Source organism: Pezoporus wallicus, unplaced genomic scaffold (assembly GCF_028554395.1).
Source record: "Pezoporus wallicus isolate ANWC-B61680 ecotype Strahan unplaced genomic scaffold, APGP_CSIRO_Pwel_v1 contig_6217, whole genome shotgun sequence".
In the NCBI taxonomy this organism is placed as follows: domain Eukaryota; kingdom Metazoa; phylum Chordata; class Aves; order Psittaciformes; family Psittacidae; genus Pezoporus; species Pezoporus wallicus.
Window position 1 is genome coordinate 2,812,324 of NW_026637336.1, and position 27,970 is coordinate 2,840,293.

At 40.8% G+C, this 27,970-nt stretch overlaps 1 protein-coding gene across 6 annotated transcripts; it reads right to left on the bottom strand.

The window, feature by feature from the left end:
- Positions 1-256: 256 nt before the first annotated feature.
- TEX11 (testis expressed 11) lies at positions 257-27,585 on the bottom strand. Of its 6 annotated transcripts, XM_057404942.1 has the most exons (28): positions 27,257-27,585; positions 26,048-26,127; positions 25,526-25,606; positions 25,325-25,444; positions 24,061-24,141; positions 21,524-21,609; positions 20,501-20,623; positions 20,041-20,098; positions 19,118-19,213; positions 17,575-17,656; positions 15,798-15,876; positions 15,163-15,314; positions 13,982-14,067; positions 12,760-12,897; positions 12,220-12,322; positions 11,000-11,124; positions 10,696-10,781; positions 10,020-10,073; positions 9,361-9,401; positions 8,076-8,162; positions 7,468-7,538; positions 7,128-7,244; positions 5,907-5,979; positions 5,352-5,501; positions 4,277-4,385; positions 3,158-3,278; positions 1,425-1,589; positions 257-457 (listed from the first exon to the last, which is right to left on the bottom strand). In XM_057404942.1, the coding sequence occupies exons 3-28, from the start codon at positions 25,604-25,606 to the stop codon at positions 383-385; spliced, it is 2,559 nt and encodes an 852-aa protein (XP_057260925.1). In that variant the 5' UTR covers positions 26,048-26,127; positions 27,257-27,585; the 3' UTR covers positions 257-382. The 6 variants fall into 6 exon arrangements, with proteins under 6 accessions (XP_057260925.1, XP_057260928.1, XP_057260926.1 ...); XM_057404945.1 differs by lacking the exon at positions 25,325-25,444 and having other exon boundaries at positions 27,257-27,584; XM_057404943.1 differs by lacking the exons at positions 20,501-20,623; positions 26,048-26,127 and having other exon boundaries at positions 27,257-27,583.
- Between the last annotated feature and the right edge of the window lie 385 nt (positions 27,586-27,970).

The following is a 27,970-nucleotide window of genomic DNA, read 5'->3' on the forward strand; positions in this document are numbered from 1 at the left end:
AGGAGATCCCTGATTTATGTAGCAAGGCAGCTATGCCATCCAGAGGAGACGCCTGGTCTTGGAATACTTTTAATGTTCTCATTGCCACTTACTACTACAGCCAGGTATTGAACTCAACCTGTTACACAAGAGCAGACTCATCTCTTTATTTCTAACTGTTAAATACCTGCAGAGAATGAGAACTACTGCCTAGAGGAAAACAATTCCATTCACTCAACAAAGACTTCCTTAAAAGTACATAGCTTAATCACTAACAAGGAGATCTGGCTTCTCTTGCACTGCTCCCCTGACACCACGCTTCCGTAGAGCTGATGGCCTCTTTCATCCAGCAGAACGTTTCCAAGGGATACTCCTGTCCTCCTTTTTGCAGTTGTGACTCTCATTATTCTTGCTCGTTTGAAAGAAAGCCTTTTGCTCTGTCCAGTTTGTCCAGAACCTCACTATAAAGGCCAATCATCTGGAGAACATAAGCACCACAGTTGTCAGTAAGGATGGATAAAGTTCTATCATTTAACTAGATAATACAAGAAAGCAACAGGGAACAGAAGCAAGGGCATAAGTGGGAGATTACCACCAGGTTCTAAACTGTTCTAAAACTGATGTCAAGATTTTGGCACAGGTTAAATACAGTGATTTAAGAAAAAAAAACAACAGTTAAATCACTGCAGCCTGACAAAGGTAGGTTTATTTATACTGCCATAAAGCATAGTTCATAGCTGAGTCTTATGTCAGGGAACCACAGAATGGCTGAGGTTGGAAAGAAGTGATTATTGTCTTAACAGGTGTACTTAACATGGTACAAAAACTGTGACCAGCTCTTGACTGCCCAGCTCATGCATAAGAGACTGAATGATGTCTGCACACGAGCTAGGCTGAGCTGTGCTGCAGTCTGGGTAGGAGCACCAACCAAAAACCATAGAGAAGCTTACTTGTGACAGAGTAACAAACGGTGTCACTGCTTTCTACAGAGATACTAGCCCTGAAACTTTACCACCAGCAGAAGTGGCTAAGCTACACCTGTAAAGATGAGCTTTAAGATGATACTCACATCAGCTTAAACCCTAAAACCTTGGATTATACTAGAAACCAGGTCTGAATGTGTTCATACAGCTGATCTAAGTAAAGTGGTACAGCACTTGTGAAAGCAAGCAACGTACAAGGGTTCTCCTATGGCCACAAACAGAAGTTTATTTCCAGACAGGCATTCACATGACCCTTCCAGTAAAGGAGACTTCATTACACTTTCTATTGTCTATCAAAACTTTCCTGGCCTCACTTTGAAAAAGCCTTTTAGCATCAAGCTCTCCCAGGATATTTAGGTACCATGAAATTCTGCAGTGCTTTCTGCAAGCAGATCCATATCTAAAATTCAGGCCAGACCTTAAATCCGACATCCTCAAATCCATCTGCTTACACTTACTTACATGGCCTTCATAGGTTTTCTTCAGAGATCCTAAGTGATTGAGGAAGCGCATTCCTAATCCACACCACTGCTCAGCTTCCCTACATTTCCCAACAGTATACTGAAATACTCCCGTATTCCATGCTCTTGTCATCAACCAAAGGATCTCCATCTCTGGGTAAGCATCCTGGAGTAATAAAGAAGAAGCAATAGCTCATAAGAAAATGGACTTTTCACTTTAACCCTGACAAGTCAAGAGTGCATTAGAGTTTGGTTTCAAAGTGGGAGAACAGTTACTTGGGTTTTTTTCTCCTAAGCAAAGGGCAATTCCTTCAGAATCATCCTGTAATTCACGGTTCATCTGCACTACTGCCAAACACCTTGCTTCCAACATGGGTAAGTCATGTTGCAATTACCTATTGGTAGATCAGAAAATACAATTCTGTGGGACTGGAATGAAAGGTGCCTTTTTAACTGCAGAAGAGTAGCAATACCCTACAATACTTGAACGTGGTGGGAAACTGATTCAGCTGGAGAAGGGAAGGACAAGAAATGACTGATTTGTCATGCAAATCCTTAAGGGGAGGCTGGAAGGACTTCTTTCCCCTTTGATAGACACTTCTCATCCTAAGTAAGAGGGCCCAGAATGAATTTCTGAACGGGAGCATTCATTTCTGAAGAGGAGTTATAAATCATGCGCGGTGCACCAGCTTTATAACTGATAACGGACTAATGGGATGCCCCAGTGTCCTCCTCCTATCACAGTGCCAATTAGTACCTGTTGCCATGAGCAAGACTGCAAAAGAAGGCCACCCAGTGCTGTAGAGTTTTGCTGTTGTATCAGTCCACATTAATATTTCATTCATAGCCCTCAACAAGAATATTAACAAATTAGAGGTGAGGACTTCAGTGGGAGGCAGGCATGAATGTGGGGACACTGATTTTCTGGGAAGTCAGGAACAACGTATCTTTATGCCACTTTCATAAAGAAGAGACATTCAAACCTTAACCAAAGAACCAGCCATGCAATGGAATGAAGCTATGATACATGGTATTGGTTTACTAGTCCTGAACAGGAATACTCCTTAACTCAAATTTTAAGTAGAAATGTCTAACTTCCTCAGTACAACTGGCTTCACTTACAGCATTTTGCTTCAGGCTTGAAAGGAGCAGCAGAAATGCTTAAAGAATGATTTTGCTCTCCATAAACCTGTCCTCACAGAAACAAAGCATGTGGTACCACAGGAACTGACAGCTCAGGTCTAGGAATCCATTTCTAGGTCATTTGAATAAAACAATAATGTAGTAAGTTCCCAAATACATTTAACAAGACAGAGTTGAGAACAAAAGCAAGTCTGGAATCCAGATTTTAACTGGCTTTAAACTGAGCTGGAAAAGTAATCTGCATTTGAAAAAAAACCCAACATATTCAGCGTGAGAATGTAGAAGCAAGAGGAGGAATGATGGGATGTCTCAGCTGCAGATGTTTCTAAAATAGGCACTGAAAATTTGGCCTTGAATGTCTCTAAAAAAGCCCTTACAAAATCCAGGGAACTTCATAATTTAGTCATAAATATCCAAGAAGCATTTCTTTTGAGGTAATGTCAGTGTATCTTCTGCTGAAGAAATCTTGGCTGCTCAACACATCACACCATGCACTGCTCACTCTACTCATCATTCTCAGCCTGATGAGATTTGTTATTTTTCATGTGCTCAGGATCATCCCCCAGCCTCTTGTACTCCTGTTCAACTCACTGTGCTGCTGATTATGCTCAGACCATCTTCAAAGTAGTCCCACACCTCCTGCAGTACACAGGCATCCAGGTCTGTTAATCCAGTTGGTAAAGAGAGATTTATCAAACTATGTAAGCATTTGCTGAGAATTGAAACAGAGCAGAAGAGGAAAGATTAAATACCATGTGCACCAACAGCCAGTTTTTAGCATCAGCAGCACAGTAACTTATGTCTCTGTGATTGTTACACAGACAGGTCCACCCTGGTGCTTACTACATTTCCATTATTCAAGCAGAAACATACATTTTCCTAGCATCAGATCTCATTCAGACAAACTATGCCAAAAGAGAGCCAAGAGAAGCAAGCACTTCATGAGTTTCATTGCTAGGCTCTAAAGTAACACAAAAGGAAAGAGAGAATATTTTCTAGAGTGCTACATGTAACAGCAAGGAAAAAGTATGCTAACTTCCCAACAAGTAAGGAGTCAGCAGCCTCAGAAAATCAGTAATAAACACATGGCTTCAGAAATGGGGTTCTTCCTTCTCAACATGAAGGGAGAAGAGCAGTATTAACAGTTGCCTTTGCCCAGGGGTTACTGCAAGGAACTTGGAAAGGAGAAAAAGGTCCTTTCTGGGGTATAAATAAGAGAGAAGGACATGTGCCAGGTTGGTTTTCAGATTCCAGAAGGTACAGCTGTTAGAGAGTCAGTTACCCAGCAAACTAATGGACTGTGGCATCGTATCACTAACTTACAACTCTTGGCCTTCTCAGCACTTAATTTCTTTTGCTAATCATCTCTTCATTGTCTTTGAAATACCTAGTTCACTACTAGCAGGGTACCCTTTGAAATGAACACCTTCCTCACAAGAAACAGCCAGAGACCTCCTCTGGATACAATTTTCATTTTCCTTCCTCAATAGATTCATTTATGGGAAATAAAACTGTCTCAAAAAATATACCAGGAAGCACCTCCCAGTTTACACATCTATTAGAGAGTCATGACTGAGAGGTACATTGGTTGGCCAGCAAGAAGTGGAACCTTGCACATAATCTAAAACCCACTTTTTCCAAATGGCAGCCCTTATTCCCTGTCAGCATCTCCAGTCACGGGCTCATGGCAAAGCTGCATGTAACACTCACCTGAATTTCTCAACATCAATGACAGCCTGCTTTCTGTGAAGGTTTAATGCACTCTTGAGAGCTTTCTTACACAGTACAGGATACCGAGCTGGAGATTCCATTGCTAATGCTTAAAACCAAAAGGAAATTGAGAAGAAAATTACTGGAGCCAAACGTTCATCTCATTGGTCACTGAAGTACAGCATGATGCCTGCTTGTGATAAACAACTGCAAAGAGATGTGTTGAATGCCTCGGCTGGTCACAAGCTAGTGACCAGTCTACTACTTTCTTACTGTGCAGATCATCAGTGAGGGCTGTAAAGCAGAAGCACAGTGCACTTCATAAGTACTCCCACTACTGTTTACTTCTGGTGCAGAAACCCAGAAATGTTGCTGGGGGAGGGTGTCTAATGTAAAGAGTTTTGTTTGTGTCCTTGAATATAAAGACCTGATTGGAAATAAAAGGCAGGGGTGAGATGCCAGTATAGTGTTTTCAAGCCCAGGTGGGTACTCTCTTAAGACAAGAGAGAGAAGTAGGTGTTCATGCAGTCCTACAGAATCACCTCCAAAGATCTGCCATGGTACTTCTAAATTTTATTCATCTTCATTTGATCCTACTCTAGATTCTCAAGGAGGCATAACTAGGACCTTGTGATGAAAGCATGGTGCAGTACAGAAAAGTGCTACTTACATATTGACAACAGTAATCTGAAACTGTATCTATCCAAAGTCCACATCTTAAACCAACTTAAGCCATCGATCAGCTAGCGTCATTGTCTGGCCTTTGCCAGTTTGAAGCTTGTAAAAGTTTATCTGAATAATTTTTTCCACTCAGATGTCTCAGGGTCCAGAAATAGAAGGATGTCAGAAATTTCTGGTTCATCATCCATGTAATACAGTCTTTCAAAACTCAGATCTCCTGATCTTGCTGAGATCCTAAAGCAGCTTTGCTTCAGGACAACATACATATGGCTAGACTCATTTTCTGGATGCTGCATAATACCTGTTAACCCTGGTCACCCCAGTTGAACAGGAAAGAGCAACAAAAGTTGATTCATTACTTAGAGAATTATGAAAGCACAAATGCAGCCCTTACATGCAATAATTTCTAGTGTCTTGACCTCTATTTGTGGTTGCTCCCAAACTGACTCCATAAGGTTGTGGAGTGCTGGATCATTCAGTTTGGATCTTGCTTCAAATTCATAAAGCAGCAGCAATGTGTCTGTTGGGTCTTTAGCAAAATCTCCTACAGAAGAGCCAGAATTACCTGAATGTAGTGATTCATTTTCTTAAAGGCACGTGGTGTACCACAACGTATAAATTTTGCTTCCAACAGGCAGGAAAACCATTAAGGTACTCAGATTTCACAGCAGAGCAAGTGGAACACTGAAGCAGGCTCAGATGGAAGCCTCAGATGTCCAAAGCAAAACCCCACCACTATGCCTCCCCCTCAGTAAAAGCATCTGGCTTGTCCGTAAGTAGCTAAATTCATGCAACCACCCCAGGCAAGGTAACAGCCAGCAGGAAACCCTTTTATCACCTGCTTCAACACCCTTCAGCTGAGACAGCAATTCCATGCCCTGTACTTTTCATTGATACAGTGACTAAGTTGAAGAGTTGCACTGCTGAACAGACACACGCTGTAGCTTACCTGTTAGCTTCAGAATTTTCCAGATCTCCTTGCATGCCTGGAGATGCTGAAGAGCCTGACTCAGAAGCTCCACCTATTTCACGGAATTGAAGAAGTTATTTTTGTCATAGTTTAAAAAGAGAAAGGAATGTGCATGTCACAGCAGGAAGGATCTTTATACCCAGCTATAAAATAAATTAAGAACCTGCCTAATTAGAACATCAGCTACACCGGTTACTTTTCTTTTTTCAAAGACCTCCACAACTCAGACAAAGCCTCTTCACACCGAGCATTCCATTGGTCCAGAGAGAACCACTTGGGTTCCTATGAAAGCTCATTTCTTTTACTTCCCAAGCATAAACCAGTACTACTGAGAGTGACAAACCCCTAAATCCCACAACACAAATTGCTGTGCATTGCACCCCACAGAATAAGTTTCTACCACAATCATTGTACAGCAAACTTCCATGCTTCTGTCGTAACCACTTACATCTTCCTTCATCTTACCACAGTAAGTGCAGCACCCCCAAAAAGGAAGCATGCTTAAAAAGCCAAACATAATTGTGAGCCTCATCACAACCAGACTGGTAACTACTTTCAGCAATGGCATAATCCTAAAGATGCAGTAATTATCTGCCTGACCAACCAACGCTCAGCAGCAGACTCCTTACAAAACATTTTAAGGTAGGCTTAAGTTCCTCTAAGAGAAGGTACTGCCATGACCTTTGGTGGATAGAAATCTGTTTAACAGAAATGTAACGTTTATGATTGTTTGGAAAGCACAAGGTGCATTAATACTAATGAACTAGGTTCTCCTGCTTACATTCTTAATCTTTGGATGCTGGAGAGGGACTCTTCATCAGAGGCTGTAGCAATAGGACAAGGGGTGGTGGGTTTAAACTGAAACAGGGGAAGTTAAAGTTAGATATAAGGAAAAAAGTTTTCCCCTGTGAGGGTTCTTAGGCACTAGCATAGGTTGCCCAAAGAAGTGGTAAATGCCCCATCCCTGGCAGTGTTCAAGGCCAGGCTGGACATAGCCTTGGGTGACATGGTCTAGGGTGACGGTGCCCCTGCCCATGGCAGGGGGGTTGGAACTGGATGATCTTAAGGTCCTTTCCAATCCAAACCATTCTATGATTCTCAATATCCTGTTCTGAGTAAAAAAACCCTAAGACTTCAAACTCCACAGACAAAAAATGCTCCCTGGTACCTACAGCAGCAGTTACCTGAGCACTGCCCTACCTGTTCAGAACGTGGTACTGACTGTCTCCCCATTTCCAGATCAACTGCAGCTGCCATTAACAGACATGTCTTCTGGGCAATTAGAACAGCTTTGTCTGAAGGACAAAACTGGGACAACTGACACCAAAAACAGGGAAAGATAATGAAAATTGAGACCATATAAAGCAATTTTGTCATGGATAGATGATTGCTGGGTCTCCTCTATGCCACTTTCAGTAACTAGTCATAACTATATAGTCATACTGCAATTTTACTTGTACACTTACACAAGAAGGTATTCCAACAGATCTGGGCAGGTGACTATTCCTCAATCAGAGATACTATCAGCAAGAGTACGTACCTTGAATGACAGCAGGAAAAAATCCCTCATCTTTCCAGGGCAGCCCCTGAGCTGTACAGCCAAGTTCCAAGCTAGTAAAGACATAAAAAAATGGAGGCTAGAGTACAAATCTTCAGCATTACAGGTATGCCCATCTAATCCCCAGTTACAGGCAGTTCATTCTACAATTCAATGGGCAGTAAGGGGGCTTTTATTGCTCTTAGCAGCATGTTTTTTTAGACACTGAAGAAAACCATTATTCTTTCTGTTTGCCTGATTTTAATTTACTTCTGTAACAGTCTTGGTAGTGAAAGGCTAAGAGAAAAATGGTGAACTCTTCAGAGTTGTATCATGGACAGGTACAATTCCTGTAGTGAAGGAAATAACATATCAGCTCTCCCATCAGTCAAACAAACCATGTATGACTCTTTGTCTTGAGAACTAACTTAAAACATGAGCTGTACCAGACAGTTTCAGCAGACAGGAAATGCAGCAGAACTTTCAGACTAGCTAAGGCAGGTGACAAGTTTTACAAATTTACTACATCCTTAAGCACTTCTTTCTTCCTCAAGGCTTGGCTGAGTGGAGGTGGAGGGGATTCAGTTTAGGTTTTGTGAGTGCCAACCTACCAACTTTCCTAAACCAGTGAGCTTCGAGGACCTTCATGTCCCCTGTAAATTTTTCATCTGTGAAAGACTCAGCAAGTCTCTTGTGAGCTGCAAAAAATGTGTTCAATAGATCAGTAACACCTTCTGAGCAAAAGAAAAACATTTCCAAGCCTAATAACTGCACTACAAAACAGATGTTTCCGAAACTCCCATGTAATTCCTGGGCAAGAGTTATTCTTACAACTTACATCTAACATGCTTGACCAGAGAGGATATAAATACATCAAAAAGTTCCTCAAACAGCATTTTAGGTAAGAGAGATAAGACTGCCAACAGGTTCTGCCTTTTCAAAGTGTATTGACACTGAAGCATAATGCAAAGGAGTTTTACTTAATTACACAAAAAGTTGAGGGGTTTTAAACTGAATAACAGGTTTGAGGCCTTTCTGCAAGGAACCTGGAATTCATTCAGTTCTAGCCTTCATACTCTCCTAGCTGCAGAAGGAATAGCAAGTGTATCAAAAGCTCCTACAATCTCATTGACTTTCTTGTCCAAAGATGAGAAGAGATTTAGAGAAATGTGATGGAGGAAAGGCCTCTCTAAAACTCCTGTACCTCACAAACAGGCAATTCTTTTTCAATAGGCAGCACAACTTTAAAGAGGGAACCCATTTTGACCAAGCCTCTCCCACCATTCAACAGTTTGCAGGTTTCTCGGCCTTCCAGGGCAACAAAAAAACCAAACCCAAACCATTGCCTTCATTTAAAAAATGCTCCCTTTTGAACAGCAGGAACAGCAAAGGCACCACTGTCAATTAATGTCACAGAAAGTTACCCCCTTAATTCAGTTTACAAAACCAAACTTCTTCCTTTTGTGGTAGCCCTGCTGCTAGAGATACTAAGCTTGGCCCTGCCAAGTGCACTCAGAGTAACAGACTGTTACTTGAGGCCATCCAGGTTGTGGCTTGTGCCCAAATATCTGTTGTTTGCATGCATGGCCTTATGAAGGATTAAAGGGAAACTGCCTGAAAGAAACTGTCCCTTTGCCTGACAGAAGCTCCCAAGTACAGGCTTTTCTAAAGCTTTCCCAGCACCAGCCTGCAAGCTTTCCATAGCAAAACTGTCTAACACTGAGATCCAACTTCACAGCACTGCTGCATCTCCAGTCTGAATTTCCACTGATTTCACGGTTGGGAACCTGGACTGAAACAGGGAGTGTAAACACTTGGTTGGTATGGAACTAATCCTGTAAGAAAATGTTCACAGATGGAAGAGCTACAGAAAATGTAAAGGAAACAAAAGTGTACCCAAGGTCAAGTAAGTCAGCATCGAGTTGATATCTTCACCTCTAGGATGGAGGAAAAATTAAGTTTTAGAAATTGTTCCATTAAGTTTCTTACAACAGAACACATTATTTATGTTGGAATACATCTCCATAACTATGTATATAACAATTGTTCCCCTAACAAACACCTTGGGCATTAGAAACTTTCACCATTTGAAGATGCAAGAGTACTGAAGGCCCAAGCTGCAGCAGCAAAGGTTGCTGCAGAAATGCAGTAGGAGATTCTCTCAGTGGTTGGAGCTGCAGGTTAAACTTCAAACCCCACTGACATCACACTGTTTCCTTAACAGTCAAAACGCTGCAGTACACTTCTCCTAAGCTAACACACCATTTGCAAAGTGGCTGCTCCTCAGCAAGGGAGGCCCCACTCTGAAGTTCTCACTCAGAACTTCAGAAAGATACCACATCCCAGTGTCAAAGTGCCTTAGGCCACCTTCCCCATCAAACACTCCTGACATTCTTACACATTAACAAAAGTTGGGAAGTCATCTGGGTGGACTTTTTACCAGCACAAAAACTGATCTCTCACTTACTCTGCAAGAAAATAAGCCCAGCAAGAAAATACGACCTCATCTGTACAACATATCCACCATCAGAAAATGATTTTGCAAATGGACTCACCTTTTCTCTTCATTTTCTGCCATGATTTTTGACAACGTAAGACGAACCAAACATCTAAATACGAGGAAAACAAGCAATGAAGAAACAAGACTTTTTTTCCAACAGTGTGCTTTGTCCTAATTTTCCAGAAAGGATCCCACTCTTCTTCCATATGCTATCAGCCCATGAAACTCACAGAAGAACTCAAAATGTCAAACTGAGAATATTATACTGTTTCTCACCCTATTGCCTTAATTTATAAATCACTTCATTAACTCATGGAACAGCTAAGTAAATAAATGTACTTTAACACAGGTTTTAAGCAATTATGGGAATAAATACATCTGTCACAGTATTTGTTGTTCTAAACTTGATGGAATATTTCAGTAAAATAGTGCTCCATCAGATGACACAAACTGGTATTTTCATCACATATCACTGGGATCTCATTAGGGTTGCTGTTGCTCATCTGTTCACAAGGTAATCCTAAAATTCAGAACAACTAATGCTATTTGCTTGAGAAGGACTTGGAACACTGGTAGATATCAAAGTTCAGGCTTCAGATACATCTGCAGCACCAAAAAGACTGATAACTAATCTCTCATCTACTGTTTACCACCTTCTTCAATATAATACAGTCTTTTTGAAAAGAAAGCAGAAAAAAAAATCTTTGCTTGTAAATACATTCAATTCTCACTTTAAAGCTGCAAATAATTGTCGACAGTCTTGTAAATGTTCAGCCAAATACTCCAAAGCTTTGATAGCCACAACTTGCTGCTCATTCTGAAAAGAAATTAAAACATGCGCTGGATAAACTGCATTACCTCAGTTACTAGCAAAAAATCCCAAAACCCCAACTTCTACTTTGCATAACACAACACATTTGAGCACCTTGGAAGCATGAAATACTTTAAAATGCATGAAATACATTGAAATACTAAAAGTAGGCCAGGTTAGAGCTGTCCTACTTATAGCAATAAAGAAAAGACAATGTTATCTACCTCTAAAGCAATTTGGGCAGCTAAACTCAGGAGGTTAGTGCCTGTATTTTCCTCCCCTCTCAGCTTGTCTTCATGTTGAGATGACTTTTCTGCTAGCTTCCCCATTTCAATAACTGCTTCCACAGCTGAAATATACATAGGAAACATTTAAATGTCTTTTTGTAGAAGCAACTGGAAGGTGCAAAGTTCCACGGCTTTAATGAGGCGTTAGCTACGACTTCTGAAAGGCTGTAATGTTTTTAATACGGAAAACCAAGACAAGAAAACCTGACCACAGCAGCACTTCCCCACAATTACATGTTTCTTCCTAGAGAGGTGCCAAAAGGCTTTTCAAGCTCCTAATCTAAGGAAACGAGGATGCCATACAAATTACACTAGCTCGCATCCTTCATTTTGTTCTGCTAAATAACTGTCACCAAAGACAGAAGACTTTAATATATTGTCTGGGCATGATTCCAAGCTCCCACATCTTGGCTTATAGCAGTGTGCTGCTTGCTTTTATGTTCGCACTGTACTGTGGTTCCCACTCTATAGTATGTGAACAAATTAAGCTGTCATTAAAAAATGTATAGAGAAGAATTAATTGGCACAGAATACATCAGAAAATAAGCTCTGCACGTTACTCTGTGTTCTAAGCAAGCATAGACTGCAGTTCTTAATTTTCACTACTTCAGCTAAGATTCTCATTAAAATATGCAATAGCAGGACTCATTATCAAGAAGAAAGTCTACAGAGATATGTCATGCTGGAATTCATCTCAGTAATTCATGTATTTTCTGGTAACTTCAGGCTCTACTTGTCCAGAGAAACTAAGAGCAGCAATAATGGTTCTGTTAAGGTTCACTTATCTCAGTATCCTTTTTTTTATGTTGTATATGCACACGTAAGAATATTTGAGCCAGTAAGTCTACAACGATGCTCACCCTGGGATGCTGCTATAGCTTCTGCCCATGAAAAGGTTAGAAGCTTCCCAGCCAGAGGATCCATCCAGACAGTATCAGCAATGGCAATGGACTCCGCATATTATAATTGTGTGTACAAAGAATCCCACTGTCAGTTGAAATCTACAGCCTGACAGTTTCAGTGACTCTACAGACCCTTCTTCTAGCTACCCTCTATGGTGTTTTGTTCAAGATGAACAGTCCAAATCTGCTTGGTATTTTCTAATCTATTCAGGACTTCTGTTCCTTGTAGTGAACTCCTTATTTTCCAAGTTCTACCTTTATTAGTATCTTTCTCCATCACTGCAATTTTATAGACACTGAATTTAGTAAAGATGCTGTTTGGATCACATCTCTCTGCTTCTTTAACTGCCTCTTTAGCCTATTCACAGAAGAGATTAAAGGAAATCAGTACAATGGCACTTAGAAATCAGTAATATAATTTGCAATAGAACAGAGCTAAAAAGATAAAGTGACTTTTCAGCAGGGCCTCTTGTGGCAGGACAAGGGGTGATGGGTTTAAACTAAAAGAGGGAGATGCATGCTGGACATGAGGAAGAAACTGTACAGTGAGGGTGGTAAAATCCTGGCACAGGTTGTCCAGAGAGGTGGTGGCTGCCCCATCCCTGGAGACATTGCAGGCCAGGCTGGATGTGGTTCTGAGCAACCTGGTCTGGCTGAACATGTCCCTGCCCATTGCAGGGGTTGGACTGGATGAGCTTTGAAGGTGCCTTCCCACCCAAACCATTCTGTGATAATGACATAGCTAAAAAAATAAACCCAACACAAATAAATCAGTATCTATACATATGTATGTACCTTGTCAACTTGTTTCAGGTGAAGATAGCAAGAAGCCATGTTCCTCTGCAGCTTAGCCAAGTTCTGATCTATCTGCCCAGGGGTGTAGAAACTGACAGAATAATTGTACCAGTGAAGAGCTTCAGAATAGCTTTTTGCCTGGGGAATTATAGCCAAACAAACAAACACCCTATTGGGGTGATCAAACTGTCCAAATTAGGATAATCAAATATATTGCAGCGCAAGCCTTCTCCTAGAAGAGTGCTCTACAGGTAACTTTCACTGTAGAACTGCCCCTTTACATCTTCCTACTCCTCCCTTATTCTATGGCCATTCTCAAAGACAGGACACTGGAATGAATGGGTCATCCATCTGACCCAGAAAGGTCATTCTTAGGACTAAATACAAAATAGAACTATTATTTCAAAAGCCCTCTCTGTTCACAATACAAGGCAACTGAAACTAGGAGAAAAAGACAAAAATGCTTATCCCATTTAGATTGAGACCTTTGATGATACTCTGCTGAACATGGTACTCCCAACTGTAGTTCCAATTTGGACAGAGAGTTTAGTTTAAAAGGAGGAGGAAGGAAGCTGTATCATCAGCAAAACTCCTTCATGACTACATAGAGGAGAGGTAATGAAATGCCACGTTTTGTCGTTATATTCAAGAACCAAGCATATGACAGAAATACAAGAGTAGAACATGAGCTCATCTCCCCCAAATACTGAAGGAATAAGAAGGTGTCTGGTTCTGAATAACTGAACTTATATATACTCACAGGAAGAATGTACATGAACTAAGATATGACGTAAGCATCCAAAACTACTTTACAGAACTAAAAAGAAAATCAATATACAAATGATAACAGTGCACCTCCTTACAGAAGCAACCGACCACCAGAGAGTAAGAATTGTAAAACAAACAGCTCAACATAAAGAATATTTTCAGGTTTTTGTACCATTCCCAGGGCAGAACCAGAATGCTGGGCTGCACAGGCTCCTTGGCTGATCAATTCTGGTCATAACTGTTCCCAGGTACAAACCTAAAGATGAGGCTACCTGAAACTTGATGTTGTAATGGGAAACAGCACCCAGCTGGCTGAAAATAAAACCAGTGCCAACTGGAACACAATTCTTAGTAACAGTTCACACTCCAACCAAAACCAGACACACCAAAGAGGTCAGAAAAAGCAGATCTTCCTTTTCAGTCATACAAACAATGCTGCTGTTTGGTCCCAAACCTCATAATGTTTGGCAGCCATGTCCCACAAGATGATGTGCAGCTGGTTCAAGGCTTCAGGCAACAGCCGTTTCCCAGTATAATAACCTGAAAAGATACTGCAAATCATCACTTTACAAGAACTTTAAGAAGCACACTGAGAAGCAACTGAGAACTCTCTGAGAAAGACTGTCCCACAGCCTACAACAACCTTGTAACAGTCTTCCAAGGGGGCCTACAAGAAACCTGGAGAGGGCTTTGGACCAGTGCCTGCAGGGATAGGCCAAGGGGAATGGCTTTAACCTGCCAGAGGGGAGACTGAGATGAGCTCTTAGGCAGAAGCTCTTCCCTGTGAGGGTGCTGAGGCGCTGGCACAGGGTGCCCAGAGAAGCTGTGGCTGCCCCATCCCTGGCAGTGTTCAAGGCCAGGTTGGACACAGGGGCTTGGAGCAAGCTGCTCTATGGAAGGTGTCCCTGCCCGTGGCAGGGGTTGGAGCTAGAGGAGCTTTAAGGTCCCTTCAACACAAATCAGGCTGGGATTCTAAGATTCTACGATACAAGAAAGAAACACCAACCCAGCAATAGTTCAGCCAAGACCCAGTGTTGCTGCTGGGGGAAAATCAAAGAAACAAAACAAAACCACAAACAAACAAACAAAAACCAAACCCACACCAATACAGTGGGTCAGAGAAAACTGTTCTCATGCTTGAACAGTGCAAATGTAGCTCTTGCGCCTCCCTGGCGCAATAACATATGTTATATAAAATATGGTCTGATTTCCAGCAGATCTGACAGTCAAAAAATATTACAGTGTTACAGGTGCAAGAGACCTGAAAAAGAGACTGTTATTTAGGTGCTTAAAGAAGGATATGCAACATGGTTTAATACTGACAGAAATACATTGGGCTGAAGGGACAAAGTATTAACATTACACAGAACTCTGATAAATATTTCTAATCCCACATGTATCAGTCACACACAGTCTACACTAAGAAGGAACAAGTGAATTTAAGACTGAGCTTTACCATGACTGTCCTTCATGATGGAAGTGGAGAACTGCCATAGAGAAGAAACATAAGGGAAAACAGACACAAATAGGAAGAAAGACGAGAATAAGCCAAAATAAAAGTGAAAATCAGAATTCAAGACTTTGGTCAACTAAATCCAGCTTTCAGTAAACAGCAGCAAAAAGATGGATACAGACCTATAATAATTTCTTCAATCTTCTGCTTAGCAAGCAGCTCTCTCTTACTCTGCAACAGGAACTCGATGTGGAGCAGGGTAATTCTTCCATGGTTAGGTGAAGATTCAAATTGTTCAGAAACAGACTTCAGAAAGTCAAAACCAACTGATTCCCTATTCACACAGATGCAGTTTTAAGAGGTTGCACAAGAAGAGCTGTTAATTTTCTATTCTGAAGAGTAACATATTCACACCATACAGCATGTTTCTCATTAACACTACTGGCAATCACACAGACAGAGTTAAGGTCTGAATTTACTGCAGTTCATCTATTTAGTTCTGACTTCATATCAGCACATGCTTGTTTCACAGTATTCATGAGAGTTTACTCCTCACAATGAAAGAGTACGAATTTACTGCAATATGGAAGCATATCCATAAGCAATCATGATGGAGCATTCAACAGCATGAAATGTCAACCCCAAGTTGTTTTGCAGGAACTTGCTCACCCTTACACTGTTTTCCAGTTATTCTAGGGCTCCTTCTGTGAGGTTTTATTTAAAAAAAGCATCAATGTATAACAGATGTTCTTTGCTTATCAAAGAACATCATGAAGCCCAAATATTGTGTTCACCCCACTTGGTGATGCTCTCATACCTTCCATGCTCCAGCAGCAGTTTGGCAGTATTCAGACAAAAGTCTAAAGACATCTCATGGTGCAGAAATTCTGCAACAGCTAGATAGAACAGAGCAACAGAGATTACTTATCAACCTGGACACTTACCTGCTCAACTTACCATTTACCTCTTACAACCTCTTTGGAATAAAACCCCCAATGTAATAGTTCTAAAACCAAAGGAAGATTAAAATGTGTCTCTAGTGCTTTGAGTTTCCTTTCACTGTACAGTTCTTGTAGTACTACAGAAAGGTGACAGACTGAGAGCCCAGGAATTCTGTCCCTGTGACTCTTTGAACAGGAACAGCAGAGGCATTAGTAGCACAAACTTTTGCCTCAAGCTGCTTTCCATCAAAATGACTCATCCTTACCCAGCAGGAACCACTTAAGACTGAAGTCAGTGCTCACACTGCAATGGGAACTACTTAAGCCTAATGCCTTTAGCATCAGCTGTCAAATTGACTGGTGCTGATAAGCAGGTATCAGTTTTAGACCACTCAGATACAGCTTAAAAATTGCTGGACCGTGCTGCATGGTTAATAACAAGATTTAGACATTTGTGGCTTGGATGAGATCAGAGAAGGAACACACAGGACATGACTGTAAGAGCTCTTGTTAAAGGAGGCACTTCTAAGGCACCTGTGTACAAATGCTCAATATAAGGTTTTAGACAAATGCCTAAAACTTGGCAGGAGCCTTCACTCAAGAGACAGAGAAGCTGCAGTGCACAGGCTGACACCCTCCTGCCAGCCACACAAGACAGCTCATTAGTGAATGTGCTGCAAAACTGACTGAGTCTTAGGGGTACTAACATAAGGTGAGCGCGCTGTGATAGACAGTACCATGGCTTCACAATTCAAATGGCACAACAGAAGCCAACTGTTGCAGTGGTAAGTTTTGAACAACTGTCCACTGGAAAGCTTGCTGAAATTCCCCAGGAGCAATGTGAAATGGAATTCACAGTCCTGCTGGCCTGGCAGCATCCAAACCATTCCGCTCTCTGCAAGAAACTCCTCATCTCATCCTACATTTATTTCTCATAGGATTCATTATGCATCTGATGCTTTCCAACCATACAGAGCCTCTCTTCCTTAAGATTTCATTACTTATGGAAATAAATTTCTCCTTTCTATATTAAAGTCCCTCCAAAAACTTTCTTCTCTCATGCCTATGGAAAAATCAGTTCTCTTCAAATGGCAAGTTTGAGGGATAAGGAGAAAAGAGCTTATTTGCCCTAGGTAAATTAAACTGGTAATGTGGGTTTATAACAAGACGCTGCTGAGCACTTCATCTCTCTTAGCCAAAATTTGCAAAATCACACACACAGCGTAGCAGTGCTTCACAAGCCTTTCTTCCATGCTGTCTGTGTGAGAAACAATCTACCTTCACCCTTCCTGAGTAACCTGTGGCCTATGTCTAAAATAAGCCATACCTTTACATTGCTGTATTTTCACTGTCTTCGTTCTAAGAGGCTTCAAAGTCTTCCCTCTTCCCTATTTCCAGCAGATCAGTTTAAACCCCAACAATAATAAAACAATGCTTAATTCAAACTTACATTAGCACCTGGATAAATCCTCTGTGAACACTGACTACTAGGTCTCACACTCCAAAACCAGAGCAATATTTAGCTAATGAAGATTCCTCTAAAACACACCAGAAAGGGATATATTTTTTTGTCTTTTCTATTTACAGCTGGAGCTATTTCTTGGCCCTTGCACAGTACAACCTTCATATGAAGCCTATACAGAGCCACGATACCTGAGTTGATATCTTCATCTGATGCTCCACTTTTAAGAAGGATTTTCACTTTCAAGAAGAACCCTGCTGGATGCAAATCCTCCTGCACAACGATAAACAACACGTTACTTGCACAGCTGGTTGTAGAATACAGATCCCATGAGAGTCCAGCACATTCCTAATCCACACAAGTATCAGGAAATCACAGAAATTCCGCTGTATCCTTTTTCTGGTTTAATAACGGAAACAATAGGCAGGCAACTGGTAATATTTTCTTCTTAAATGCAATGTGCATCTGTATTATTTATTGTTATACTGTTAAAAGACTACAAGGGCAATGAAAGCAAGAGATACGTGATTCCCATTTTGCTGTTGCCCATTTCCAGTACTTTTAAATAGAAGCTGAACAATACTGAATCATAGAAACATTTCCTGCTTTTCTATGTGTGAACTGGCTGGATTAGTCTGGAATTAGCATAAGCAAGATTCAAAGTAGCTTATAATAATACAGAACTTAGGAAAGAACAACAACGGGCGCAAATGGATATAACGAAGCCTGTATGCTACAGTTCTCCTTGAAACACTGCACATTTCAGACTCTAGAATAAAACTTTTCTCCTAGTTTTCCATACCCTCATACAGTATCAAAGCACACATTAGCAAAAATGCTTATAAAAACACTTCCACCTCAAAAGGTTTTGCAAAAAAGTACAGTAAAACCTGCAGATGGCTCAGGTACTACAGTAGTGTTATTTGAATGATTAAAATACATTGTCTTTTACCCTGATCTCATGAGCACATGCATCATCATCTCTGTGAAAGTTTTAACAGCATGTAGAAAACTGAAATTGAGCTTTCATTTAAAACAGGATTTTGTACTTCAAACTAGTTTTGCATGAAAGAAATCGTGGAAATTGTAAAATGGCCAAAGACAAGCTCAAAACTTTTAAGTTACTCTAACCTGAGGAGATAGAAGCATAAAATTAATTCAAGTCTTTACATGGGAAACAGAATCTGTGCAAGAGCAAGAAACCCCACTGCACAGACTGCTTAGATATATATGAACTTTCTTCAGGATAGCTGGTATATTTACACAGCTCATTTGTCAGGTTCCAGAAGAAACACAGTCATGTTAGTAAGGTGCAACAGCTAACTGAGTTGTTTAAAATAAGACTGATGTAGTAGCATGGCTACCCAGCTTTCAAAACTGAACACTGTTTGGCACTTAAACATTTGTATAGATAAGGCGGGGACTCAAAATGTAGAGTTCAAAACCGTTGTTTTGGGTTATAATATGCCAGAGAAATTTTAGTCTTATCATTGTCAAAGGACCTCACGATTAATATAAGGCACCAAGACAGCTCTACATCTACATGCAAAGAAGTATTTCTCTAAAAGCTGGGAGTGCCAAAACATACTTATGAGTATGAAAACCAAACACAAAGCAAATACACGTCCATCTGATGTCAAAGACAACACACCATTCATGTGGTCTATATTATTGTGTTGATAAATGCTTCAGTTTTAACTATTACACACTATAAATACAACAACACATCACTACCTGATTTGCCAAGCTCACAGCTTTCAATGCCTTGTCAAGATACAGATTGCAATCCCACTCGAAATAGGCTGTAGCCAACAACCGCAGCACTTTAGCCTGGAAAGAAAAACAAACTGGAAGTTTAAATGCCATGTGAAGAGAGAAAAAAATACAGCCGTGCATGAACATACAGATGGATACAAGACTTAAAAGATAAGATCATGAAAAATAAAAGTTCTTTGAGTCAAAAGAATGCCTGTCTGGTATCAGACATATCAGGTGATTGCTCAGTTCTGAAGTGCATCCAATCTTCAGCACTGCAACTCACACAGGACATGAATCAACTAGAGTTCAGAGGAGAACAGAAGGGTAGCAGGGAAAATCAGAGGTCTGGAAAAACAGAGTGAAAGAAGAAATTGGAGGAACAAGAGGACAAACTTCACTGAGATGAAAACAAATAAACAAACACCACCATCACAAAGATATATGTGATAATTGCCTTCAAATAAGTGATTTATATAAAGAGGAAGAGATTAAAATCTTCTCCATATCCACTGTGGGTAGTAAAAGGAGTAGTAAGGCTTATGAATGTGGCAGACAAACATCTATCAGAAATGACACTGATGTAACTGATGATGCCTTGAAAGAAGAGAGGAAAGGGAAGAAGAAAGGGCTGTTCAGGCTCTACTTCAGCCTTACTCTCTACAGTTTAATTTCTGTGAAAAAATAGATTCAAATGTGATTTAAGGGCACCCATCAGTGGCTGAACTCTCAGACTGACACTCACAGCAACTGAACTTGCAACTCTGCCAGGCTTCCTAGCAGACAGTACTAAAGAGGAGGCCAAAGGATCACTGGTCAGGTTTGGCACAGTAGAGGCCAATGATACAGTGCAGTCAGGGTAACAAAATCCTGCTACTGGTAAAAAGCAACTTCTCTCTTACCTGCATTTCTTTGCCAAGAGAATATTTTATGTCCATCTTCCCAATGTCATAGCTCTGGCTATCAATGGTAAGCAAAAGTTAGGATTAAACGAGAGGACAGAGAGAAATTCAGCCAGTCTTCTGACATGCGCAACATTCTTGTCTTTTCCCACTTCTTAACCAGTCAGAAGTCACAGAAATCATGCAAACTGATCTCAGTACTCACTGGAGAACAGAAAATTTTGTGTTCTTTCTAAATCCTCACATTAAAAATTGTACTCGATCACCTTCTCCAGCCTCTGCACCACCTTCTGCAACATGTGGTCAAATGTTTCAGTAGGCTTTATCAGTTTTAACTATAGGGGGCTTGAAGAAGCAAGTGTTCTCAATCTCACTTGACACATAATACGGGCATACACAAAATTATACATGACCTGCTCTCAAGATCACAGCAAATCAATAGCAGAGACAGAAACAGAACCTGGAGTTATGATTCCCCACTCTTTGCCTGGAAGTTAAATGACAGCACAAAGGACCACCTGGGAGAAAACACACTGGTAATTCCACAAAAGCAGATTCGATGGAAAATGCTGCGAATGAAGAACTGATAGAAAGAAAAACCACTAACTGGGATTTGTTTCCTAATTCAATATATGCTCAGTACAGGAAAGTCGGAGCCCACTAGATGGAGCCACAGCTCTTTCTCCAGATAATTAACTTGCAGCCTGGAAAGGTTATTTCCTCCTCAAATTCTGCCATCAGCACCACAAGAACGAAACAGAATCTCCACAGCATCAGCTTTCTAAGCATTTCTACAAATGCTCTTCGACAACATACGTGACCATAACGATTCTGAATGCGCTCTGCTGCCATTCATTTTCTCTGACTATTTGAAAGAAAAAGAACAGGAAGAAATAAAAACAAATTTTCTGAGCTGAGGCTGTGGCCGTAACATGAGGATACTCCTCCCCATACCCTACTTTTTTAATTCCTTAGTAGTACCTCATTACTTACTTGGATCCTACCCAAACCACCTCTAATTACTCCTTTTCACCTTGATGTTTCATCAGTCAAGGACTTACTCTCAATGAAGCACCTCCTTTATGAGAAATTCAAATGTTATTTAAAACAAATCCATTTTTAACCATTCTAAATAATTTGTCCTCTCTTTTCCAAAGTTTTCAAAACCCTTTACTACCATTTATGAATGGCACAAGAACTGGGAACAGCCTCTTCTCTTTGAAAGAAGTGTGAGGGAGAGAATTGACGAGAACCATGGGAAGACAGCTTTCGTTCTAATGACATGAAAATAAGTGTGGACAGCAGATATAAATGTTAGGCACCAGAATAAGACAGTCACTAAGTACCTGCTCAGCTCATCTGTTTCAGGTAAAAACTTGTATTCTCACATTTTTAGTTAAACCTCTACTTCTCCCTTGCCCCTTCCCTTCCCCTGACTTTTTTATGACTCAAAAGCAGGATTTTGTTTGCCTCCTCACATTACCTGAGCCAGAAGGAGCTCTGTTCATACCTCTTCAGTTCATAGCTTTCCACTCCAAAATTGTAACAGAGGATTGACAAGTAACAGGTCTGTAATGAAAGACTCCTCTTTCTATAATGTTCTCATAGAAACATCATGAGAGCTCTTTAAAATGCACTTTACTTCAAAGATATATCCAGTTACCACTTCTGACCTTATACAAGGGGATACTGAACATGACTAAAACAATCATAATTGTGTGGGAAAGTGAAGCATCAGTAACCAGTCCAGAACATGCAAACCAGCAGGATTCCTGAAGCACGTAAGGTAGAACAGTTCCTCAAGAAACCATGCTGAAGGCACTAGAGCTGTAAACCAAACAACAGATGTTAAAACTTGAGAGGGGGAAACTGGAATATTGCAACTTCATTTTTTTAAATGACAAAAGCAGCTTTCTAGAGGTCAGTGTTGTACTTCCCCCATGGAAGGCTCCTTCCCAGCAGGTCTCTTTGGGGTTAAAAAAACCTCATCCACATTTCAAGTTTTAGGAGAAAACTGGTTTTGAATGCTTGTCTATTCAGAGCACTGTACTTAATCAGTCAGCCCTGACAATGCCTGTTCATAACAACTTGTCTTTCCTCCAAAATGATCTGCAGCTGTCATATGTTGTCCAAAGAGACAGAAAATACATTTTATAATGCTAACAGGCTGCCATTATTTACATCCATTTTGCCTCCGCAGTAACTTGCTTTTCTGAGTATAAATGATGCTTCTTGCAAGTGACTCCAGATTTCAAATCCTCAGGCAAGAATGAGAGGTAGCACAGCATCTTGCTTCAAATTTGTTGTTTATCTCGATTCAATCCAGAGACAAAAGCACAGGTGCAGATGCATGAACCAAACCCCCATCGCTCTCAGATGTGAAACCCTTATTTTCATTAGTTCATTTGTGAACATTCTCTTTCCAGAGCAGAAAGGTCTATGTACTGAGAGGGTTCCATGCAATAATGCTGTAGGCATACTGTGGCATATCCCAGACACTTACCTGCATGCTTGGAAAAGAAGTATTTCAAATGATAATTAAAATCCTATTTCAGTGAATGACTGTGTTCCAGGTGTCAAGCCTAACACTAAATATCCCCAGAAACTTGGCACCTCTCTGAACAACAAGTGTTTGGAACAATTCTGGCATTTCACCTACAGGGCAAGAGGTCCCGGTTACGTTCCATAGATCACTGATGACCCACAAGCTGCAAGTCCTCTCCAGCTGCTCGGTGGTACCATAACACAACCACCTCCTTGCGATACTCTGCAAGGGCTCTCTGGTACAACAGGAGCCTAGAAGGGCCAAGGACTGAGGGCTACCTAGTGCTCAAAAAGGTTCAGAGTCACTCAGCCATCACCAGCTCTTCCTTCCTCCTCACTGTTTAAATACCACTCCTTAAGCCAGAAGTAAACTGTATCGCTCATGATCAGAAACCCTCTCCTTGTCTGCCATCAGTGCTCCTGGTTTGTGAGGAGCATTCATCATGAGAAGTTTAATATTATTTAATATTATTTAATGGAGGAGTTAAAGCAGAAAGCATTAATTTAAACTGAAATGATACAAAGATGCAGTGAGCTCTGCTTTGCTCTTGTGATTCAAACCAAAGCTGGACCCTGCAACTGCCTCAGTGCACTGAACAGCACCTGCAGATCACACAAAAAGAAAACCCAGCCCAATTTAAAAGTGGTTGGAGTTGAATCGATTAAAACCCAATTAAACTCCAACCAGATTTCCTGTATTTCCCTTTCAGAATCCAGGTCTACTCTTTATATTTTATTACCTATACCACAGAGACAGGAACAAAATGCTTCCTAAATACTGGGAAAATATTTAAGCAAGCAAATGAAAATGCATGTGGGGAAGTTTATTCTGATATAAACATACTAGTCTTTTATCTTTACCAACAAAGAACTCGTCTGTGTATGCCTGAGTTTATTTCTCTGGACATTGTTCTGTGACATAAGAACTACAAAACCCCTCAGTTTAGTGGCGTGGGAAGCCTCCATTCATAGCTCTACAGCTTCATGAAGATGAAGATTAGTACTGAGAGCAGTGACAGGCTTGCATATCAAAAACTCAGTGACTCAGCTCTTCGCTTGTCCCATCTGTCTCCAGACAAAAGTTCATGTGGGTACAAGTAAGGAAGATGAATGTAAGATCAAGCTGTAAAATGCAGCTGGTTCTGTACAAGAGTAGGTGACACATTCAATTTAGGCATCATTTTACCCTGCCTGCTGATTTGTCTTCTCTCATTCTTTAGGAAGAGTTTATCATTCTAGTTTGAATTATAAACTATAAGGAACAACAGCAACCAAAAAAAAAATAACTTTGAAGAAAAAAAAAGTGCTGGCTTCATGCAAAATTTTCAGTAAGAAAGTTCAAATAAGCAACCAATCACAGAAGAGAGAACACAGTTCAGGGTACTTTCCAGAATGCTATATGTTGTTCTTGAACATAGAGAGAGGAAAGCAGACTTGCCAAGTTTGGAGTGATAAAGAAGAGATTATTTCACTTACCTCTTTTGGCAAATTCATCAACATATCTTTGCAGCGCTGCACACACATCACTGCTTTCTGAAAATCCCCTTGAGCAACTCCCTAAGAAAGCAGTAGAGCATGCTAACAAACTGTACTGAGCAACACGCTTTAAAATCCACTAAAATAATGATTCTCTAAAAGAGGACTTGGGTTTTTCACATTCAGTAAGGCCAAGTTTGGGATTAGATATCTGTCCTTACAGTAATTCTGTTTATTTCTATATATTGCCAGATGATAAAAACATCCAGAAAAACACAGCAGCGCCTAGGTAGTGTGGAAAGGCCAGATGCAGGGAAGAATTAGAATCATACAATCACAGAATCCTAGACTGGTTTGGGTTGAAGGGACCTTAAAGCTCCTCCAGCTCCAAACCCTGCCACGGGCAGGGACCCCTTCCACTAGAGCAGCTTGCTCCAAGCCCCTGTGTCCAACCTGGCCTTGAGCACTGCCAGGGATGGGGCAGCCACAGCTTCTCTGGGCACCCTGTGCCAGCGCCTCAGCACCCTCAAGGAAGAGTTTCTCCTTAGTACCTAATCTTCATCTCCCCTGTTCTTCCCAATGTTAAGGTGTTACAACAGTTCACCAAACCTTAAACCACCTCTCCAATAATTTAAGGTTCCCTTTTGCCTCCATGATCAAATTAAAAATTCTGGCCACTGCTTTGGCTGCTTAAGGAAGCTCTTCAGAATTTTGAGACAGTCCTCCTGGATACTGAGGTCAGTGCCATGACCAGCAAATGCAGGTAACTATGATTTCTATTTACACTCTTATGTCTGCAATACTCTGTACCATTGATAAAATACTCAGAAACTTCAGTCAGGCACAACACCTCGCTGTGATGAGTGTCCAAAGGGACTTGCCTTGCTGTGCACATGCTATGTGAATGCAGTCTGGGGGACCCTGGCTCTACACCAGCCCTATACCCCTTCTTCAGCCAAGCACAGGACACCTCTGGAACTGACATATTTCTGATTCAGAAAGGCAGCTGTTTGCTTTCTAACAGCCATGTTAGCCAAATCAGAGAGCAACAAATCTGAACTAGCAGAAATGACTGCAATAAACAAGTGAAATTAAAAACCATTACATGATTGCAACACTGGATGCAAACACGAGATCTGCTATCTTACATCTAAGTGAAGGAAACATATCCCTCAGCAAGTCCTCAGTGCCAAGTATTCATACATCTCGGAGTTTCCCTCTATACCCCTAGTGACTTATAAGGAAAATTGGGAAGAACACATACTGATTCAGCCTGATAAGAAAGTACTTTGAAGAGGTGCTTCTCCACATCAGCTTTGTGCACATGAATATCTGCTTCACCATCGCTCCCCTCAAGTAACTTCGTATACAGTTTTTCTATACTCTAGAAAACAAAGTGCAGCATCACCCATGGAACCTACAAAGAGATGTGTTTATAAGAAATCAAAATTGGAAAAGAACTTACATTCATGGCAATCTCCAGAAACTCATCAGCAAGATCAGGCTTTCCAATATCTATCCATCCTTTTCCAGTTTTCATAGACATCTGAAGGAGAAAATTATATGTGCTTTGTGAAAGTAGTCACTTTCAGGAACAACTTTCAAGGCAATGTTAGATCTCATCTCGCTGATACACATATCTGAAAGTAAGAGAGGGCTGTTTCACCTCTCCACTTTCTGACAAGCACTTCTCATGCCTGAATGAAGTCCTGAACTTAGATGCAGCATAAGACATGGTGTCCTATTAGACAGTAAGATACTGAAATAAATGAATGTGCTGCTCATGTAACATTTTTCCATATGACAAAGCTGTAATGCCAACTGCACTGGCTCAGCAAGGTATCCCTGTGATAACACAGGTTCTCCTTTCAGTGTGTTTATTCCCCAGAAGCTCATTTCACTCCCCTTCCAAAGCAACCCAAACAGGGTTTGAAGGTTTCCCTTGGGGATCAGCTGTACTTCCCTGCTCACCCATCACTGGCCTTACCAAAATCTGTCTTCGGATAGTTGCCTCTGGAGGATCACTGCCTTCACAAAGGCACACCAACCTGCAGGCAACAAACCGTACTGCAAGAAAACAGGCAGACATTCCTGAGTTCACTGTTCCTTTGGGGTTTTTGTCCTTCAGAAAGTCAGGCCCTCTGTAGCTGAGAGACTGTTTGCTACTTTAAATTACAAGAGAGAAAATCTGAAAGCTTCAGGACTCAAAGCAGTCTTTTAGCCAAGTTGCTTAAAACAGCTTTTCAGGCAGTAAGGAAAACAAACATATTCTCAGAATCACCTATTAGACACTTTAGAGAGAGTTTAAGTTAAATACACGATATTAAAAGACTTAATTACATTGCAGGTGCTTACAGTAACATGTCTTGAGAGTCTCAAAATAGCCTTCAGCAAGACAGGGAAATGAAGTTTAATAATCTACATTTTCAAAGAAAAAATATTTCCAGGCCTTCCTTATACATCAGCAGTGGAAAAGACATCACTTAACGTATTTAAAAAAAGCCTCTCCCTGGCCCTTCAGCTGTGATAGAAGATCTGAGAATACTACACTCTACAATTACTACTTATTTTGGGTAAACTTACCCTTTGCCTTTACCTGATAAAATGTATATAATGCAGATTATGCCTAATTTTGACTATAATCCCTCAAGACAAAATTGCAGGCCAGATGCTGCAATCCCGCAGAGCCACATAAAGAACAGGAAAAGACCAAAAGCTCACTTCTGCTTCCCCCCAGCCCTCCTCCAAGTAAATCCACCAGCTGTGTACCTGGCTAAGGCAGGGAAGTAGAGGATTTAGTTTTTCTGTATGATGAGATAGTTATACTAAATAAACAATTTCATTTGATGTAAATTAAGTGACCAACGGTCTAAAATTTATATGTTTTTTCCATAAATTTTTAGATTAAAACCATAGCATCAGAAGGCAAATTACAGCTTCCTTTGGTCACATCACGTCTTTACTGATGCTGGCATGGAAAGGGGGAATAAGAAGACCAGCACTGAACCTCTGTTGCAAGACGACTATTACATGGGGATGTTTCTTCCTAAACTGTTTACTCAAGGCCAGCTGTGTATTTTCCTCTGTCTACACCCTATCTGCAAAGATCCAAACAGGTCTACAACACCGCAAAGAGTTTCCTTTTCATGCTACAGCACACAAAACAGACTGAGGAAAGTATGGAACACATACATACGTTTAGCTCTTTGCTCATCATTGACAACAGAACCCGTGTGTTTGGTCACAGCCCAGTTCCACAGGCTTATTGCACCCTCTTCAACCTGAGTAGGAGAATTCCATTAGATTCCATTTTGTCCTGGATTTGGGTCACATGGAAATTTACTACTGGCAAAGGAGCCCTCTTTCTTGTGTATCACATAATGACCTGCCCATATGTTTGTGCAACTCCCTTTTACATTGGAGTCAAAGGTGTGAGTTTCCCATGAAACTGTTCTATGATCCCACAGGGAGATCTGAGACAGTGACCTGAAAACAGGCATGCTAAACAGACCACACAGCATTCCTTCAGCTAAAAGTATGGATCATTATTTTCCATAGGTCCGTCATGAAGGAGAACCCTAAGCAGCTGGCAGGAAGCACATGCTCTTCTCACAGGGATATTCCATCAGATCCATCCAGTCTTTTATGAAAGGCTATTTCACAGCAAAACATGACCTATCCATCTGGGACCAATTTTCTCACCAACATTCACAGACACAAAACGTGTGCAATAGCACATCACCAAACCCAACTGATTCACTGGCAGCTTTCAGGATACATCATGGGCATTTTGAACAAGCTTGAAAAGCTCGGAGGTTTTGGAAAAGAGCTCCAGGCATTGCATTGGGATGTGCAGTACAGCTTCACCTCTTTTGCCTATCAAAAAAGAAAACTAAGTAGTTTAATTATT